Consider the following 20,647-nt stretch of genomic DNA (forward strand, 5'->3'; position numbering starts at 1 on the left):
AGCACTTCTAATCACAGTGTAAAATGCTGTGGCATACTTCTATTTAAATATGTGGAATTTTTCAGTTTCTTAGCTTCATGACCTTTGCTTCATATGGTGTTCAGTGTTTCTCCAGGTTTTGCCACCGTATTTCACAACTTTCCATCTGCCAGGCCCCTCAATCAATGCATATTTAGATTTTTTTTGATGTGTAAAGCTGCAGCATAAAGAATCATCATAATTTCATCATTTCAGCTAGATTTTGGGGGAAGTAGTCATCTTTGTTTTCATTGCCACTTCACCAAAACCCAATTCCATCTCCAAACTCTCCCTCCCTCCTGGTTTTCTCAGATATAGATTCCTAAGAGTGGTGGTTTAGGTTGGAAGGGACCTTGAAGATCATCTGTTTCCAACCTGCTTTGCATTGACAAGCAAGGCCTTGAGCAAGCTGGTCTAATGTAGATGTTCACTTTTTCACTTTGTGAATTTCTCTGTTCAAGGCCTTATGCTATCAGGTTCTAAAACTTCATCAATGGAAAGCACACTTCAGTATTTGGGGTTTACTAAAGTCCTGAAATAAAGCCCCACCTATAAGCTCACAAGTTTCTTGAAGCTGCCTGTGCTCAAAAATTGCCTTGTCACCAGGCAATGCAGTAACATTTGTGTCATGCACTGTAATAGCTTGGACCAGTAATGAATTGTGAAATTTAGTAGTGTGTGTTCCTTCTCGCTTAACTGTTCTTGCCTTTTGAGCTGAGAAGATCCGTTTGCTTTGTGAGATGGGAAGCTACCCCTGGTTCTTGTATCAAGTCAAATTAAAAACAACCACATCATGCAATTTTCTTTCTGCTGCAGGTTGTTAGCAATTAATCAAATATTTTATGACTAAAAGGTTTCAAATCATCACTGAGAATTCTTAATGGATCAAGCATTTCCAGTAGTTTTCAGTAATAGATGTATTACTGCCTACCACTCATTTTTCTCTGAGTCCAGATAAGGCAAGTCCAGACAAAGGAAAACAATATATGTGTACAGAAGTTGAATGTTTGGCACCCTTTCTCCTGTTAATTTGCATGGGGTGCATGACAGTGCTTGCTAATTTGAAATGGTTAGAAAGGTGACCCATTCTGGTAGGTTCTTTACTTACCAATTGTCCTTGAAGAGGTGACATTAAATAAGGATGATGCTGAGTGCAGCCAAAAGGAAGTAGAGTCATATGGTTGCTTTTTGTGAATGTATTTGGAATGAACAGCAGAATGGAAAAAGAGTTCCTTAAATTCAAGAACCCCATTGAAATAAGCCATAATAGGAGCTGAAAGTTAGAAGATTGTTTCCAAGTCAGAGGAATGTGTGTCTGTAATAGCTTTTCTGTGGATCCTATGGGAGCCAGCAAACAAACTACTTTATAGCTGGGGCTTGACTGCTTTATAATAGGGTTGCTGGGATGTGGTTGTCTGTGATAGTAGAGGCTATTCCAGCAAATCAAGAGGTTGCTTCTAAGTTCATGTTCATAATTTTCCTTTTTCCCCCTCACCTTTGGTGTATTTGTGAAGCTTTGTTCTGCCATTCACACCACCCTTTGAACACATCCCCACTATCATACTGTGATTCTGCTGCTTTCTTTTTGTAGATTTACTTTTTTCAAATTTTGCTTGCTGTGACACTTGGACCACTTGTTTCAGACCAAGCTTGGTCATAAAAAAAGGAATTTCTAAACCTTGCATGCAGTACCTCATCTGATGGAGATTTTTCCTGTCTTCCTCAATAATATTAAAGCTAAAATATTTTATTTATTTATATTCAAGTAGGGCTCTAAAGTGCTCTGCTGATCTGGTTGCTAATGGCATTTTCTTAGCAAGGTTCTGATTGTGATTTTGCACTTTTTCAGACACTCCATAGACATTTCTTTCAACTCAGTGTTCCAAGTTTTTTAATGTACATCTCCAGCTTCTGTATCTTTGTCTCTAAACGAATTTGTTTTCAGATTTAAAACACAGTCTCTTATTAAAATACATAACACTAATTTCCATAACCGACATGTCTTGTAGATCCCTGCCGCTAAACAGCGCTATCATCAGAGTGAATCCAGCAGTGTGTCATTGTAAAGGTTGAACTGCAGTAACAGTTAATGAATGGATTACTGATCAGTGGGACAGCATTAAAAATAATGGGGATGTGGTAGGGTGCAAATGTTGAAATAGGGTGCATCTTTCTTGAGGATTAAACCCTACTTTTTTGGTTTTCAGAATTTTAATGACAGGGGGAAAAACCCAACCATAAGAAGTCTTGTTCATTTTTTGCTTAGGAATTTAAAACCCCATGTGTTTAAGAGGCTCTTTCAGGTATCCATTTGCTTTCTTGACTTTTGAGCTTTAAATGCTTTTTTGACTGCAGTTTTAATAGAAAATATTCTGCCTTGCAGGCAATGCTCAGAGTGTGACCAGGCAGGTAGCAGTGACATGGAGGCTGATATTGCCATGGAAACCTTACCAGATGGGACCAAAAGATCAAGGAGGCAGATTAAGGAACCAGTTAAATTTGTTCCTCAGGATGTGCCACCGGAACCGAAGAAAATTCCAATCAGAAACACGGTAAATGATAGTTTAGTTGTCATGATGCAGTTCATGTTCATAGGAATTTAGTTTAAAATGGCCTGTTTTGAACATGTTGAATTACAGGTTTTCAAATGGATTCATAGTCTATTTTTGTTATTTATTCCCTTTCTGCTATTTAATGCTTTATTACTGGTGTTAAAGATAAAGCTTTTCTAAAGTAAAAAATCTGGGAAACACGTTACTGAACAAGTTTTTCCTTTTACCTGGGTTACACATTACAGAATAAGAGAAAATTCAGTTTGCCCTGAAACATAGCCCTTACAGCTGAGAGCCTCTCTGTAGGGGAGAAACTTTTCTTTTTTTTTTTTCCCTTTCTTTTGAGATGAAGTTCCCTTCACTATCTGTAAGAACAGAAAGGTTCTTATAACTGTCTGTGTAGGTTGAACTGACTGTCATGCTGTTCACACAGAAAGAAGAATTATCTCATGTTCCTGCTTACTGAACCCTTTGCATCTCTTCTCCCTTTTTATTTCTTTCTTCTCCCAGTTTTTATATGTATTGCAGTGGTACTAAGGGTTGGGGATTCATGATTGTGGAACTGAAAAAAACACCCCTGAATGTATTGCAGGAAAGACATTCATAGTAGTAATAAACATATAAGGTATGCTAATAAACATATTGGGTATATGTTAATAAACATATAAGGTACGATATAAGGTATTGTAAAGAAATTCATAGGAAGACAAGATTGTTTTTTCCTGAGGCCTGTGTAATAACTGCCAAGCCTCTTCATTGCTACATTGAGAGATGTCTGATTGCTCTGAAGTAAATTCCATTATCTCTGTAAGTAAAGTTAACTAGCATAAGTATCACTTCTTACAAATAAGTACATTTAAGATCTGTTTTCCAGTTTAGCAGCATCTGCAAACTGACCTTTTCTCGCCTTTTTGCCCTCTCTCTTCTGTTTCAGTACTCCAAACGTGTTTGCTTTGGAGGAAATTAATGTTAAAAAGAAGAGAAGACAGTCCGAGGTTTCAAACTCGTGTTACATGTTTAAGTCTTAGAAACCGTGTGCTCAAGTTAACAGCCAGATTCAGTTGTAGTATACCTTGACAGCAGGAATGTGGCAAAATGTTTGCTTTTCTAGAAAATAAATCATAGAATTGTTATATGGGAAAAGACTTCAAAGATCATCAAGCCCAACTGTTTAAAAATAAAAGTTTCCAGGAGAATGGAATCTAAAAAAAAGGGGAAAATTGTAATTCTATGTAATTAAACTTCATGCTTGATGCATTCCTCTTTATAAGCATACTTCTATTTACTGCTATTTCTTTTCATCTGTCAGTTCCTTTTTTATTACTGAAAGCTTTGCAGAAAATCAAATGATTATTTCAGAGAGATATTTTGAATAGTAGTGAAAGGTAGCATTTAAGGTAGTCGCTTTGAGTCTGTATTGAGTGAGTGTGCCATCTGGTGTCTATATACCTGTCCCTACCCTCATTTTAAACAATTTTGTGCCTGTTTGCTACCATTAATTTTTTTTTTCTGCCTTTTAACAAAGCAAAGGAAGTCAAAGTGATTTTTTTGTGCAGCTGGCTCACTAACTTTCTCATTGGCAAAAGATGTTTATAACATTGTATTCTTACTGAGGATTGGATGACATCAGGGATTAAAAACTGCCGCCTTAGCAAATGGTCACAGTTTGTGTTGAACAGAAGGATGGTCACATTGTCTTTGCAACTGCAACTTGTGTGCTGCTTTTTTTGTCTCAGGCTTTTGAAAATCTATATTTTGCATGGTCTTGATTGTGCAGTGATAGGTAGTAGTGGAAGTTTTCCCAGTTCTGTTTTGTGAGAGTGTTCTGCTCTGCTTATATTTCATATCAAAGACATCTTTTGTTCTGTAGTAATGAAACGACTCCTTGCCATGACCTCGTTGTTTGTAATGTTTCCATAGTGTTCTCATAGTTATGAGATTGGATATCCTCACTTTAGTTGGGGAATATAAGGAGGACTTGGGGATATTGTCTGAAATGTGGTTTGAATGTAGCAGAGTAGTACAGGATTACAGGATGTTAAGGGTTGGAAGGGGCCTCTGTAGTTCTTCAAGTCTAACCCTCCTGACAGAGCAGAACCATAGATTCTTGTGCAGGTCACAGAGAAGGAGACTCCACAACCACTCTGGGGAGCCTGTTCCCATGCTTTGTGATCATTACAGTAAAGAGGTTCTTCCTCACACTGAGGTGGAACTTCCTGTGCTATAGCTTACATCCATTGCCCCTTGTCCTGTCGTAGGGCATAAGTGCAAAGAGGCTGTCCCTTCCTTCGTGACACCCAGCCCTCAGATATTTATAAGGTACATGTTCCAGTAAGAAGTCTCTGGAGAAGGGGAGGAAAAGCAATAAGATGGTATAGTATTAGGAAGTCAAACTTGTCTAGTTTGGCTGGGCTTGGCATCTGCTGTTACTGTTACTACTATTTAAAGGTCCTGTTTGTGACGGGATATGAAGTGAAAAAGTTGTATGCACTTTGTGTGTCATGATTATGACCTGGACTTAAGTTAGTCTAATTTTCTGGGATAATTAACCTCATACAGGATCAGGTTTATAATTAATTTTTATCCAAAATATTAGGTTGCCAGTGTAGTAACCAGCATGTGTCTGCATGGTAATTCCATTGGTGCTTTGGGATCTAAAGTTCAGTGGCTGGAATCTTCATTAATAGCAGGGAAGTATCTGAGTACATAGCACTCTTGTATGAGTGCACACTGAGTGAATTCCAGAATTGTTCAGGTACAGAAGTTAGGATGCCATGCAACCAGACCACTAAATAAATAACAACATTTGAAATTAATTTTTTACTTCTATATATATAGGAAAGGATATAGATACATATTTTAAACCACATTGCATTCTTTGAACTTTGGGTTTATTCCTATTTTAAGGAGTCATCCTGTAGCAGTTGTCATGTATAGATTGCATTTGTCTAATCTAGATCTACCTGTGTGTTGTTCTGGACTGAGTTGTCCATTCCAAATAGTAGATACCTGCCTATTGCAATGAAACAAAAAAAACCTGCTGGGACAGCACTGGCATTAATGGAGATTTTGCCTGGGTGCTGATAACAGGATTGTTTGCTTTCCAAACTTAACTGAGAACTTTGGAAGTAAAGGGACAAGTTATGCAAAACTGATTCCTTTTTGTGAGAGAGAGACCTTTAGGAATAAAAATATGTCTGCCTTTGTGTGCATCTCATACTGGGTTAACATCTCTCTTTCCAAGTAAGTTCTGAATATGACTGTGTTTATCTCAGTTGTATTTACCAAAGGACATATATAAAATAACACTGTTCCTGGAGGCTTTTCCTTTACAAGAAATCTTAAATTTTAAATTATTTATGACAAGTACCTGCAGCTCTAATAGTTCATTTTCATAATCCCTGATGTTCTGATCCTGAACCCACTAATGGGCAGAAATTGTTCAAAGCATTTTAAACTGCAACCACTTTACTCTGAGGCAATGAAAAAGACTGGAGAAAGAAATCTAGGTTTATCTGATTGTTTTCTGTGAACCTGCAAGGTAATTTCAGTGAAACCCTGTAAAATTAGAAATGTTTGGTTGCTGGAAGGCTATAGTAAATCACAAAATACTCAGTTTGCAGTTGCAAATTTGATGTTATTTTCTGCTGTGAATGCTGCCAATAGTATAGTGATTGTAAGCAGAAGTTGGCATTGCAAATATGTTGAAGTGTAGAAGAAGACAGTTTGGAAAAACATTAGTGTAAAATTCTTTGGAAGCATAGTAAAAATCCTACAAACATGTATGTCAAAGATTTTGATTTTAATGTTTATTTTGTAGCAGTTCTCAAACATTCAAGGATCTTTGAAAGTTTGGAAATCTAATGGAAGCATAACATGACTATAATTCAGTGTGGCATTCCTTGTGATATGCATCACACATTATATAGCAGACACATGAAAAGCAGCATTTTATTGTCAAAGGTGACTAACTTATTTATAAATCCTGTATTTCCATTTTGCTGAAGTTTAAACATGATTCATCACTTCTTCAAATATAGTTATTAACTTTTAATCTTGGGGTAAAAAAATAATTACATTGATAGGTAATTTGCAAATATAGATCACAGTTATAGAGATGGCATTACTCTGGCTGTACAAAGCATGCATTATTGTGCTTAAACATGAAGAATGAGGACCATGGCCCTGCATATTTTGACATCCACCTTTGCACCTGCTCAATGTTAATCTTTGCACAGCTGCATTCAGCAGGGACTACATGGCATAACATTGTGAAAGTTTTTAAAGTGGCTTCAGGATTGATGCCAGAGGTTGAAAGTAGTAAAATTGGCAGTTAGTGTGCTGATGTCTGATCAGATTTGGTTTTGTCTAGTTTTAATTTACAGTGACCTTTGGTTGTGTAACTTGTAGCTGATTTGTATTCTATGTTACATTAATACCTTTAATAATGCACTGATAAATAAAATTACGTATAATAATTAGTTTCTTCTAGATTTGGACATTCAGGTATATACTGTGTGGCTTCTGGAAGGCAGAACACCTCAATTAATGCTGTATTAGTAAATATACAATAATACTGATAATGTATGAAATAAATAAGGTTTATATTTTATAAATTGTATATAGGGACATACGAAAGAGAATCTCAGTGACAATTAAAGTATTCTAAAGAGGCATATAATCAGAATCTTAGAATGGTTTGGGTTGGAAAGAATCTTTAAACATCATCCTGTTCCAACCCCCATGCCATGGACAGGAACACCTTCCGCTAGACCAGGTTGCTCATCGCTTCATCCAACATAGCCTTGAATAGCTCCAGGGAGGAGGGATCCACAACTTCTTGGGCAACCTGTTCCAGTGTCTCACCACCTTCACTGTAAAGAAATTCTTCCTAATATACAGTCGGAGTAATCGCCTGTTTTTCCCTCTTACTGAGTTGAGCACTGGCTGCTTCAAAAGAAGTTTTAAGAAATCATAAAGGAGTGAGTAGTTTTTTATCATATGATAAATGACTATGATGATTTCCTTCCAGAATAACAAGCATTTTAACATCTGTTTATTTCAGTAGACTTATCAGACATTGTGGAATAGTCTCTGATGTTTTTCATTTCCTTTGTATCCCTTGTACTTTTCTGTTCATGTTAAAGGAGGAGGAGAGACTGTAATATGGTCGGTTTGTAGCAGTTGCTTAACACATGGAAGTTGTACAATGCTATTTCAGAGACAGATAGAAACATAGTGACTGAAATTGGACTTGGGTCATGTATTTATTGACAGCTGCTTGTAAACCTTTGATGTTTACTGTTACACTCTATAGAAATCTCTTTTGTGCCACACTGATATGCAGATTTTTTGGCCAACTGCAATACTGAAATAATGTCTGCTTTTTATATTGCTGTTGTGTACCTGTCATATGCTACAGCTTCATGAGCATCAGCCACATACCCATTATATTAAGTTTCAATTTGAAAGCTTTAATTCTTGCTTAGTCCTCAAAAGCTATAAGAATTATTTTCTATTTCTCTTTTGGTGACGTTTTTCAATGTTTCAATTTTTTAATGCTATCCCTTGACTTACAAGTAAGGAACTTCTAAGTGCCCAAGGAATTTAATATACTGTTCATATAAATTCTCAAATTATGCATTTCACTGCTGGAGAATTTGTGCAAAATGTGTAAGACATTATTACTTCTGGAAGCAGTCTTTTTAAAAATAGCACTCCACACATTCAGGTCAACAAACATCTTTTAGTTACTTTTTGGCTAGTTCTGTAGACATCTACCCAGAATCTGAAGCTCAATTACTGTAGTTGTCTAGCAGTAATTCTATAGTTAATGCTTCAAATTGTTTTTTACAGTATGTTTCTGTTGTTTTGACTGCTAGATAATAGCAAGAAATATTCTGTTGCCTAATACTAAATTTTAAATATATTTTATATTCTAGAGAACTAGAGGACGAAAACGAAGCTTTGTGCCCGAAGAAGAAAAACCTGAGGTTGGAATTTAGTGTTTTGTTTTTCCTTTTTAATTTTATATATTTATAACAGTAGCACACACCAAAAAAAAAAAAAAAATTTTGGGCTGAAGTGTTACTTTCAGTACTATAGCTGAAAATAATTGCTTTCCTTCCCTCCTTTCCCCCATTCCTTTCTTTTGCCTTCTGCTATGACAGGAACGGATTCCCAGAGAAAGAAGACAGCGACAGTCTGTTCTACAAAAGAAGCCCAAGTCTGAGGATTTAAGGACTGAATGTGCTACCTGCAAAGGGACTGGAGACAATGAGAATCTAGTCAGGTAGGTTTGAGATTCTAACCTTATGAAGAATTAATGTTCCGTCTTTATCGCTTTGTCATGGTGATTGTAATGGAGAAAATGTGCTTTTAAAAAACCCCAAACAAACAAAAGCTTATTTTAAGGGAAACATGAGATCAGAAATATTTACTTGATTCACTTATTGACCTGCCAAATGCATTTACAGTATGGATTAAGACCTAAATAAACAAGATAACCCATTTTTCTAACATAAGAGACATAAATTACTCAGAGTGAATTGCCAGTGTTTAGAACAGGCTAGTGAAATAAACAAACCAGCAATTTAATGATATTAAGGTTACAGTATCCTCCTAAAAGTAAATAATTTATTATTGTTAACAATTTGATGACCAGAAGTGTAGATTATGAGGAATTTATGGGTTTTTAAATCTCCATTAATGAAGATCATGAAAAGGTTTAATAATCATCTTTCTTACCTGGAATAAGTGGAAAAAGATATCTACTGAATAGTGGTTTAATAGTTGCAGAAATCTAATCAAAAAGGTAGAGCTACTGCCATTGAATAGCTATGGCTGACCACAACTTGAGCCGATCTTGACTTTATAGCAGACATTGTGACCCCTTTGCAAAGCTGTAAAATCTGCATACAATTCTTGAATGAAGAATGAAGCTTAGTAACCAGAAAGTGGATTTTAGCTGAATCTACTCAGCTTTCTCTAACATGATCTCACAGTAAGTTCAGATAGAAAGTAGTGTTGAATTTAGGGCCTATATACTAAAACTAGATTTTTCTGAACAAGATCTCCTCTTATGCTCAGAAATAGTTGATGTTTTTGACTGGAATAATTTTTCCAAATTGCATCTTTTAATTTATTTCAGGGAATCAGAGTTATGAGGAAGGTCAGAATATTTGACATATGCAAGTTTCACAGGTACATGTATTGTACTCGGAATAGTTGATTTTAGCATCAATTACAGCTTTTGATTTAATGTAAGTTTATTTAAGTTGATCAGTTTTAAGGGTTGTTTGCCAGATTGTGTTTTCATTTCCAAATTGAACGCAGGGTGTGACTTTCATACATAGACAAGCTGCTACTGCTAGGTACTCCTAGCTCCTGCTCAGTATCAGACTGTGAAGTAGAGGTGGGATATTGCGGTGGTTGCTAATACATTTATACTGCTGAGAACTGGTGGCATTCAGGTTTTAACTGCCCACAACAAGATAAAAGGCTTTCTGTGAGAAGTAAGAGATACAAGAAGACCAATTTGTTGTGGGAAGGAATCCTGGGAGGAGCGTGTACTTTGCTTTACTGTGAAAAAAGCAGTGAATTTATTTTCTATTTCAGTCTTTTTCTAGCAGTCTTAAATAATACGTGGAAGACAGAAAGTATAAGCTGAGAAAAGAGCTGTGAAGACCTAGCTATTTAAGTTACAATAAAAATTAGTTACAATAGAAAATTAGTGCTATGTCTTGTTCACTACACTGGAAGATTTTAATGCTAATTTAGATGTGCCAAAAATAAGCATGCTACATGCTAAAACTCAACAAGTTCTCTATGAAAATCTGAGTATCATTTATGTATGGAGCAAAATCCTATTTGATCAGGTTAAAGAAATCTCTGCAAAGGCATTGGATTTCTTCATCCCACATTTCAGAGCAAGCTCGTAGTATCCTCCTTTTTAATTCTGTTTGTTGAATGTTTATACTTTATTGCCACTTAGAATTTTCCATTTTGTTTGATTTGCAGGAACTGAAGCAAAATTATTACTTCAGCATTACAGAGAGAGTAAAATAGTCTCAAGTCATGTGTTTGAAACAATATAGAGATTTTGAAAACATAGGTTTGAATGCTGCTTATAAAGTATTCAAAAAGCATACAGAGCTGCAAATCAAATTATTATGCATGTATGTATTTATTTTTAATGCAAATATTTGCTAGCATATAAGCTAAATGTGCAAGTATTTCTTTTTCCCAGTTACACTAAGTCTCAGGTTTCAAGCAGCTGCCCTGTTCAGCACATGCAGTCACTGTATAAGGCAGGATTAAAAGGGAAAGGTGAGGTATAGGAAGGGGGAGAAAGGGGAATATTTGCAGTGTCATGTTTAGTAAAGAAAAGAATTCTTGAGTAAAATTGACTGTAAGGTTTGGCATAACACTGAGTCATCAAATCATACCATGGCTGAATAACTTTAAAGAAATACGTAACATCTGCAATTCTGGTGCTAAAAATGTATGTATCAAATTTAAGATAAGATTATACTGTATAAAGGATTGATTGCTTAGCTGCACAAAGTGATCTACTTTAGTTCTGGTTTTGACAGATAGTGGATTCTAGACAGGCTCTTCTGAATCCTCTGGAAATTTCCTTTCTGAAATTTGTTTCCCACCGTTCTTCATGAATTGCATTTGTCATGTATAGGTTCATGCTTGTGTCTGCCTTTCCATGCAGAGAGGCATACAAGCCTTCAGGTTAAGGATCTCTTCTTTGCCTGTTAGCTGCTAGTTTTGAAGCTTTGCACAAGCTGAACAAGCACATTAATTATTAATTACGTTAAATGCGCTGCAACAAATTAACAATCAATCATAGTAATTGAAAGCTGTGTATGATTTACAGTAGCTTTAGAAGTTTAAGGCTGCTAATGTAGAGATTAATCACAAGGAAAATGCTAGTTAATTCAGCCACAACTTGACACAATCTTCTGTTTTCCAGAGGATTACAAATGCATTGTGTTATTGGAATGAACTACTTCAATGAAAGAAAACATCTAGTTGTGTAGTTTATTTTGGCTATATCATTGAGAGATTTATTCTGCATGTTAACTACCTGTTAGGTCATTTTTCCTGTCATTTACCTAATTTTATTGCCCTTTAAAAAGTATTTATTTTTGTGCTAGATAGCAGGATAATAAATAAAATGGCAAATGCCTGTTGGAGGACTTTTATTCAAGCTGAATTACCTATGTTGCATTGAATTTTACTATAAAATGCCACAGACTTTCAGTCAATTTGTGTGCTAGACATCTAGAAAGAAATGTAGACATTGAGGCTTTCCCGTGATGTACTAGAAAGACAGTCAGAGGTCTGATAGAAAGACTCATGTAACAGTCATTCAGGGCTTGTCTAAAAGCAGTTTGGATTTGGGCTACCCAGATACCTAAACATGGTAGCCTAGAACATTTGAAGTTGTACAGCAGAAGGTCTGTATCAGACACTTGAATTTTCTGTTCATTAGGAACCAGTCTATTTACCTGGTGTGCAAAGAATTTCTCTAGTATATTTGGCTGTTATTTTCCCTAAATCAGACAGCAGGATCTGAATCGATGGCCAAATTATTTTTATCTCTGTTTTGCTGGTTAGCTCTGACAGAAATTTAGGCCAGCTCTGACAGAAATTTAAGCCATCTAAAGAATAGAAACTCAGGTCTTTGAATCCTGGTTTTATGTTCCATCTCAGGTTTGATTTTTTTGGATACTGTATCATGTTGAAACAACTTAGAGGTGTTCTGTGTGGGAGTGACCCAAAACTGAAATTTCTGAGGTATTGCTGTGATTAAAAGCTTTGTTACCATTCAAGCCTATGTTATCACAGTTGGGAAAGCCAAGCTGGGAATTAAGCATGGAACCATCTAATACTATTTTTGTGTAAAGTTTAGCGTTAAGTCTTGATTTTGAGAAAGAGAAGAAAAGCATAACAGGTTATTTTGCCTACCTGTGCTTTTTGATCAAGAGCTGATACAGCAAAGGGTAATTTTTTATTTCTTTCCCCCCTCCCCCCCCCAAGGGAAAAGGTAGGATAGTTTTAATTTTTAATTTCTCTTTTACTTGGTATTTAATGACATTTCCTGTTAAAAATAAGGCATGTGAAAAAACGTAATTTTTTTTCAAAGTATCTAGAACAGAGGGGAAAAAAATAATCATGTGTCTGTCTTTTCAGTGTTATGAAAGTTGTAAAATCCAGTTGAAACATTATTGCTGTCTTTGGCAAGGTTTATTTTAGTGTTCCTCTTACTAGGTAATTAAGGTACTTGGGGGAGCAATGCTTGCATCCTCCAAATGTTTTTCTTTACATTGTTTCCTGAACCATTTAGTCATCTGTCAGTCAAACCTCGTTAAAGTTCAGCATTAAATCTTTTTATGGTTGTAGACCAAGCTCTTGTATGCTGGGTTTTAATGTGTAGAACATCTGTGAACAGTAGAATTTTATGAACTCCTCAGAAGCTCATAGTGTTGTTATTTAAAGTCTGCTGATCCAAAAAGCTTCTGTACAAGTCTCATAAACTTCAGAAATATGTAACTTGTAAGTAAGAATTTCAATCCATCCTTTCTAAAGGGTTACTTTGGTTGGGTTGTTTTCTAACAAATAGAATTTTACCATTTAGTTGGTCAGTGTCCTTCAGCTGCTTAATCATATCCATGCTGCAATTATGGGTTTGTACATTATAGCTTGGCAGTGCATTTAGTTGTCATCTGTTCCCAAAGCAGCTCTGCATTTCAGGATTTATATGGGGGTTTTTTATTGCCTTAGGAAATAACATGCTTCAGAGTCCTTTACTTTTTGTCTTCTGTAACTTCTAGGATTCAGAAGAATTTATAAAATAAAAATACACAATGTTGAGGATGTGCTAATTATATTTGCTACAAATAATAAATGTATTCTTTAGACAAAGTGGTCACTGAGTGAGATGCTTCTTCAAAAGAATAAAATTTCTTCAATGAAATGAAGTACAAAGACTGTGAAATCACATTACCTGTGACAGCAGGGAGGAGGCTGATGACATGCCCTGGGAGTGTTCAAAGCCATGTTAGATGGGGCCTTGAGCAACCTGGTTTAGCAGGAGGTGTCCCTACTCATAGAAGGATTGTTGAAACTAGGTAGTCCTTTCCAATGCAGCCCATTCGGTGATAACAAATTATTTCCCAGACTAGTTACCAATAACAGGTTATGGCTGCAAAAATGTCTATCTCGATGGGGTCAGTAGCTTCTTTTCTTAAAACATTACATCAAATAATTCAGTTGTCATTTAAATGTGTCAAGGTATGCCAGCATTCTGGCCAAACTGTTTCGGTCATTTTCAGTGCAGCAAGGTTATCACATCAGAGCATTTCATAGTGTAGGATGCTTAGAAAACAAATGCCAAATTCTTAATCAATTCAGTTGTTCTGCATCATTAAGCTGAATGGCTGCTATGGAAGCCATGAAGCTGAAACGTATGCTTACAAAATTAAGAACCTGAGAATGTTCATGTTCAGGTCTTAAAATGATGTGATAGAAGACCACAGCAGGAGGCAATAACCATTTAAATACTTGTGTTGCAGCATCAGTTTTGACACCTTACAGTTAGTGTCAAGTGAGCATGTTTGCAGTTGGTTTTCTGAATTAGGTATCTGTCCACAGAACCATCATTGTAAATTATGGACTATTTGAGTAAGAAATCTTAATATACAAAATAGTGACTCATAAGCATTACACTTGTATTTTTTCCCATTTTTGTTACTGCTGCCCAATACTTCTACAAGTCTTTGCTCTGTTGTTAGCTAATCTGTGTGGGGCTTTGATAATTGGAGGCCTGAGCTTTGGGTGCAAAACATCATATACGTTTGCTTTTGGCAGAGAGGAATGTGGGTCTGTTCCCTTTTTCGTGTTACTGGTTGCAACAATGCAAAAGCCAAGGGTAAATGAATTTGCAGTTCTTTAAGTATGATAATGCTATTGCATTGCATGTGTACTTACAGTTGTGGAACAGGAACAATAAATCCCACTAATTCTGACTCTGAGGTCTGATGTGATGCCCTTTTAGGGAAATACACAGTAAAGAGTCAGCTGACACTGGAATGTGTGGTCTAGAAACTGACTTTGAACATTGCACATAAACAGAGTAATTACTCTAAATCATAGCATCACATTCAGCTGGATAACCACCAAAATCACTGCACTGTGCTTCCCTGAAAATGCCACAATCCTTCGACTGCCAGATTAAGCCCAGGGAGAACAACCATCAGTAATGCCTGCACAGTTACGCAGAGCGCTGAGCCCTGAACCAAGCGAAAAGATGTTCTGGAAGAACAGTAACCTTTCCCACGATGTGCACATTTCCCATTACATTTCTGATGCAAAAATGCTGCCAAATGATTTAATGTTGATACTTTGTTTTGCTGACTTTCCCTTTTCTTATGAAAAAACCCCGAAAGTTAGGTTAGGGAAGTAGAGGAAGGGTGGCCAAGCATTTGAATTGCAATACAGAAATGGTCGCTTTCTTTTGAAGTAAAAAAACAAAGCCATTCTGGGTACACATTCTTTCTGACATTGCATTTTAGTGGGTTTAAGGGTAGGAAAACACAGGGATCTCCAACATCAATATTGAACACCTTGTTCTGTAAGGTTAATTTATGTTGTTGCTTTGCAGTAATAGCATATCAAGTATGATAATTTAGCCAGCATCCTTTCTAATTAGCAATCACAGAGATTTTGCTCATCAGCTAGACAGCACAGCACATGCAGCACGCATTTCTGCTTGTCATATTTGATGTTACATTACTAGAAACGATTGTAGCAGGGAGCAAAGCATGAGCAGACATAGTACACTGAAAGGTCAGCACTTGTCACTTGGAAAAGGATAAATTTTTATGGAGAGGGAAAACACAAAGCTGCTACCCATTGATGTACAGGAGCTTGTCTGCATCTAAAGTAATGATGTGTAAGAATGCTTGGACAGAAAAATTACTTGTCTAAAGTGTGGTTGGTGCATCCTTTGGCATCTTTTGATTTCCTGTTTCAGAACTGATGAAAAACCTGGCTTGTTTCTAGCACAGTATACAATTTTATCTATGAATAGCATAGGTTTTGCCTTTGGTTTCTTAAGGATGTCTGAAATTTCCTCGACACCTTATTTATTTTATCCTTCTTCTACCCACAGTTGCTGTTAGTGTAAATCTTTGTTTCCCTGAGGGAACATCTAAATATGAATAAAATATTTTGGTTTGGAGTCACTGGATATAAACAGAGTTGTACAGTTACTTGAGAGAATATATATATGTATGTTGGAATATGCTTGTTGTCACATTCTTTATTGGCTGGTCAAGAAGGCATGCTGGCATTGAAAAAGTCAAAATAATCTCAGGTTCTGGGCAGAGAACCTCAGTTTATTCAGTTTAAAGCCAAAATTAAATATGTAATTTAAATATTTGTAGCTAGAATCATAGAATCACCCAGGTTGGAAGGGACCTCTAAAGGTCATCTAGTCCAACTCCCCTGCAATGAGCAAGGACATCCTGAACTAGATCAGAAGTGAACACAGACAACTCACTCCCTATTTTTCTTGAATGCTAATGTGTAAAATTGGTTTACAGGTAGGTAGGATGTATCTTATGAAAACCTGTGGCATCTGCTAGCACCTTCAGGACTTTATGAAAGCTTCTGTATCCCACATATGCTAAAACAGTTTTGATGAGTTGTTTGTCTTTTTGAGAGGAAGCTGAAATGGTAATGATAGCTGAGGGAAAACGTGCTGCTGATACTTAGAAGTATTAAGTATCGCTCAGTTTTAGCCTGAGTAGGTGGAAGTAAATACAAATATAAATCAGTGATAGCAGACTGATTGTTAACTTAGTAAATTCTATAAAATAATGTTCTAATAAAGGCTGAAATAATTGTAAAACCCCTAATGGCAATAAACTAAATGATACAATTTGTTGACATTTATTTGACCATAATATGTAAACAATAATTTCAGAGCTACTTCTTACAAAAGGCTATTAAAAATGAAATATATGTCATGAAATTGTTTTGGCAGCCTTTAGCTGTTTGCTAACAATTTAATACAGCAATAACAGCTAGCAATAGCAGCACCAAAATTGCATACCAGAAACTTGATTATAATTTGGTAAGAAAATATTGTATGAATAAAAGTGCACACTTCAGTGTAAACTGCAGCCAAGGTTTATCCTTGGGTTTACAAATCTCATAAACTTAAAGAGCTTTCTAAAGTGTACATGTTACTAAAATCAGAAATAAATTATGCCTGGTGCTGATGTTGCTACCTAGGGAAACAGAGGAGACAAGTTAAATCTTCTGTTCTAGAAGTATGCCTGTATTAAGCCTTCCCAGCCCTCAAAATGGACCTGGTGATACAGACTGCTTATTTAAGTATTCCCAGCCCTACTCAACAATCCAGGTGAATAAAACATCAGAAGGAATGTATGAGAATACTGCCTGCCTTTTTGCATCTAACAGAGAGTGTGCTGATTAGCACAACTAAGGGGGAGTGCAGACTTAATGGTTTATGCTGGGGGAAAGGCAATTAAAAGGAAAATAAATCTTTATAAACTCTATGAAATTGTGAGGTCCATTCAAATTGTGAATTCGATTATTGTTTCCTTTGTAGGGATATTCTTGAGGTAATGAAGTCTCTGTGCTTTTCTGAATTGGCTGTGTAGAGAAACTCAGACTGTATGAGGAGATGTGTAGAATTTTCTGGAAGTGAAGTGTGGTTTATTATAAATCTATATTAAACTAGATATTAAGTAGATGCAACAGGATACATAACTGGTTTAACTGACAGGAATCTCTGCAAGTCCAGAACAAATTTCGAGAACATCAACTACTTTTTGAGACAATTAGGATATTTAAGTTATGTTTTTATTTATGTTATGTATCATAAAGTGTTCTGAGAAACAGGTGGAATTATGGAAATGCTACTCAAGAAGGAGGGTCTGGGAAACAGAGAAGAAAATGAGACAGGAGAAAGGGGTAAGCAGGCAGAGAGGAATGTGAATGAGTAATGCATAGAGGAGAAGTCAGCTTTCAAATTCTGTCCATCTCAGCACAGTAGATTTCAGACGATCTGAAATTTGACATGGGGGCTGGAAGGAATCCAGTCTAGAAACTGCTGGGTACATAACTTCCTGTTTGTATTTTCCATTACCATTTGATGCAGAAATTGACAGGAAGAAAGATGAAGTTATTTGAGGATAGTGAAAACTGTGACCAAAAAAATCAGCAGTGAAAAGGAGGAAGAGTTGATTTTTGAAGATGTTCAGAGAGAATAATGGATGGGAGTTGCTAACAACATTGTTTACAAAGAGGTTTGCTTCACTATCGCTTCATTATCGAAGACCGCTTTGTAATACATTACAGGAAAAGAGAGCAACTTTTAGACTTGACTTCCTTGGTGAGGACTGTAACTGCCAATATCCAAATCTAAGCAGTGATGTTAAGCACTTGAGAAAAAAAACCTTCAAATGCTGGGGTTTGAAAGGAAATGTAATGTCTGTTAAAGATTTCAGGTTTGCATTAATAAAATCAGTAGTGCTAGTTTTAGTACTCCAGTTGTCTGATGTGAATCAATCTAGTAATATTTAATTGAAGTTTTTTCCTAGGTTTTGGAGGTACTGTGCAAGTACTGGTATGTGAAAAGTGGGAAATCAGTAACTTAATACCTTAAAATGCATAACAAATGGAAATAAAAGAAACCCAAACTGTTTCTTTGTAGCCAGTCAGTGAAAAATTGTTTTAAATTTACATAAAACCAGCCTGTCCTCAGCTATTGACAGTTCGTTTAATAACACTTGCTGTTAAGAAGAGAGAAGATGACCAACAGGCTTTTAAAACTCTAGTGGCAATCTTAATTTTCCACATTGAAGAATAATAAGTAAACTGCAGAACCTTTATGTTCATCAATTCTGAAAGCCTTGTCTTAACCATTTCTGATGTTTTTGAAAGCAGAATCACTGAATAGTTGATACTGGAAGAGATCTCTTGAGCTGGTCCATTCCTTTTACTCAAAATAAGGTCAGATAGAGCATGTCACTGAGGTCAGTGTCTAGTTGAGTTTTCAGTGTCTCCAAGGATGGAGTCTCTGCAACCTCTGGGGGCAGCTTTTTGCTGTTGTTTTTTCCCTGTTTTGCTTTGTTTTAGTTTTTGCCTGTTGCCCTCTTGTCCTTTCACTGGGTGCCACTAAGAAGTCTGCCCTTGTTTTCTCCTTTTGTTATGTATTTATACCCACTGAGAAGATACCCACTGAGCCTTCTCCAAACTAAACAATCTCAGCCCTCTCATCATCTGTTTGTATGATGTATATTTGTGCTCCCTTTGCTGAACTCATTCCATGACCTGTACTAAGCCCAGAATTTGACACAGTGCTCCAGTTGAGGTTTCCCCAGTGCTGACTGGAAGGAAAAAGGCATCTTTATTGTCCGTAATAGTAAATCATATTAAAAAATTAGTTTGTCTGTAGTGTGTAACAGGCAAAATTTGGTAAAAGAAACGTCTTCCTGTAGTCAGTGTAGTTAGAGTCATTAAGGACATGAGGATGAAAAAATACACCAGTAGTTTGGCTCATTAACATCCGTATTTGGGGAAAATGATGTCATAGTTGTATTTTAAAAGGTTACTTCATTGGGCAGCATTGAGGAACACCAATGCTAATACGTACAATTTTCCACTGAAAGTTACCTGTGTTAGTGGAGGGCTCCACTATATAAGTTACGTTTAGACATCCACAATTCAAGCCCATCCTCTGCTCTCCTTTAAAACTGTTTTTTCCAAATGCTCTTCCAAATTCAGTGTTTTAAAAGAGCATCCCATCTAGCTGCAGCTTTAAGTGGGCACCTGTTAAATTGCATTAAAAATGCTGTATCATCTACCTTACCAGTGGACTGAGAGAGAGAGAAAAAGCTCCCAAAAAACAAGTGTGAAGGGCTGTTTGCCAATTCCATTCAAGGCCAGAAAATAATAACGATATTAAAACACCACACTTCCTTGTAGCTAGGAAGAAGGAGTGGGGCCTTAGAAGTGCCAGAAGAGCAGATCTACATCTACATTAGAGGGGTGATGACCTTTTCTTGAAGGATGGAGACCATGAGGCCAGAAAGATTGTCAGCCTTTAAGTTATCCTTTGGTGGGTAGTGGGGGTACACCACTGTTTTAACAGATGCTGAGAGTTAAAATCCTTCCCTTCATTCCAAAGAAAACTGGGAATACCCTGTATTTCTGTAGAGTGACAGGATACTAATGGTAAAGTTTTTTTTCTGATACAGTTCCTAGTTCCTTGAGGACTTAATCTGAACCATAGGTGCCAGTTAGCCATTTGTTTCTAAGCTATACCAAACCCATTGTGGCCTTGTTTTCACCTTGTAGATGGTAGCTCACATCGTATCTATATGTGAACACTTGTATTTGAAGTGATCAGTGTAAGTGATAGGACAGGTTAACACATTGCTATGTTCCTCTTGACTGCCATTTCCTCCTGATGATTCTCTGAAAGAAAATGACACCTTAAAAATAAATCACTAGCCTGTGCTGTGGGTTATAGGCAAAAGACTTTTACACTAACACTCATTCTGTCCTCAGTGTCCTTTTGCTGATGAGTCTTTTCCTCACCCAGTAGTCATCGTGCCTCCTGTTCTGCCTAGTGTCTCTCGTGCAACCCCCTGGCACATTATCTGAGAGTTTTGTCTAAGGACAAGCCTATTATTTTGCTATGCATTTTAAATGTTGCAGGTCATCTGAACTCACATGAAAATGCTGTGTAAAAAAGCAGTGCTCTTGGCTAGTTGGTCACATCTGCAACATGTCTTTAGACTAAGGTCAGGCTAGACGAGTCTCTGAGCAACCTGATCTAGTGAGGGATGTTGCTGCTTATTGTAGGGGGGTTGGACTAGATGGCCTTTGGAGGTCCCTTCCAACCCAAACCATTCAATGACTCTATGATTTGATTGCTGGGTGTTTATAGTACTTTATGGGAAGGGAAATGTGGATCAAGTTTACAGTGTATAATATTTGGTACCTAAATATATTTTACTTTTTGT

At 36.5% G+C, this 20,647-nt stretch overlaps 1 protein-coding gene across 1 annotated transcript in view; it reads left to right on the top strand.

Moving 5' to 3' along the window:
* PHF14 (PHD finger protein 14) overlaps window positions 1–20,647 on the top strand; it is a 140,538-nt gene that overhangs the window by 44,179 nt on the left and 75,712 nt on the right. The window contains exons 14-16 of the mRNA XM_054161128.1: window positions 2,402–2,570; window positions 8,513–8,563; window positions 8,741–8,862. Of these exons, the coding sequence (XP_054017103.1) occupies window positions 2,402–2,570; window positions 8,513–8,563; window positions 8,741–8,862 (342 nt within the window). The remainder of the gene's footprint in view (window positions 1–2,401; window positions 2,571–8,512; window positions 8,564–8,740; window positions 8,863–20,647) is intronic.

This window comes from Dryobates pubescens, chromosome 4 (genome assembly GCF_014839835.1).
Source record: "Dryobates pubescens isolate bDryPub1 chromosome 4, bDryPub1.pri, whole genome shotgun sequence".
In the NCBI taxonomy this organism is placed as follows: Eukaryota; Metazoa; Chordata; class Aves; order Piciformes; family Picidae; genus Dryobates; species Dryobates pubescens.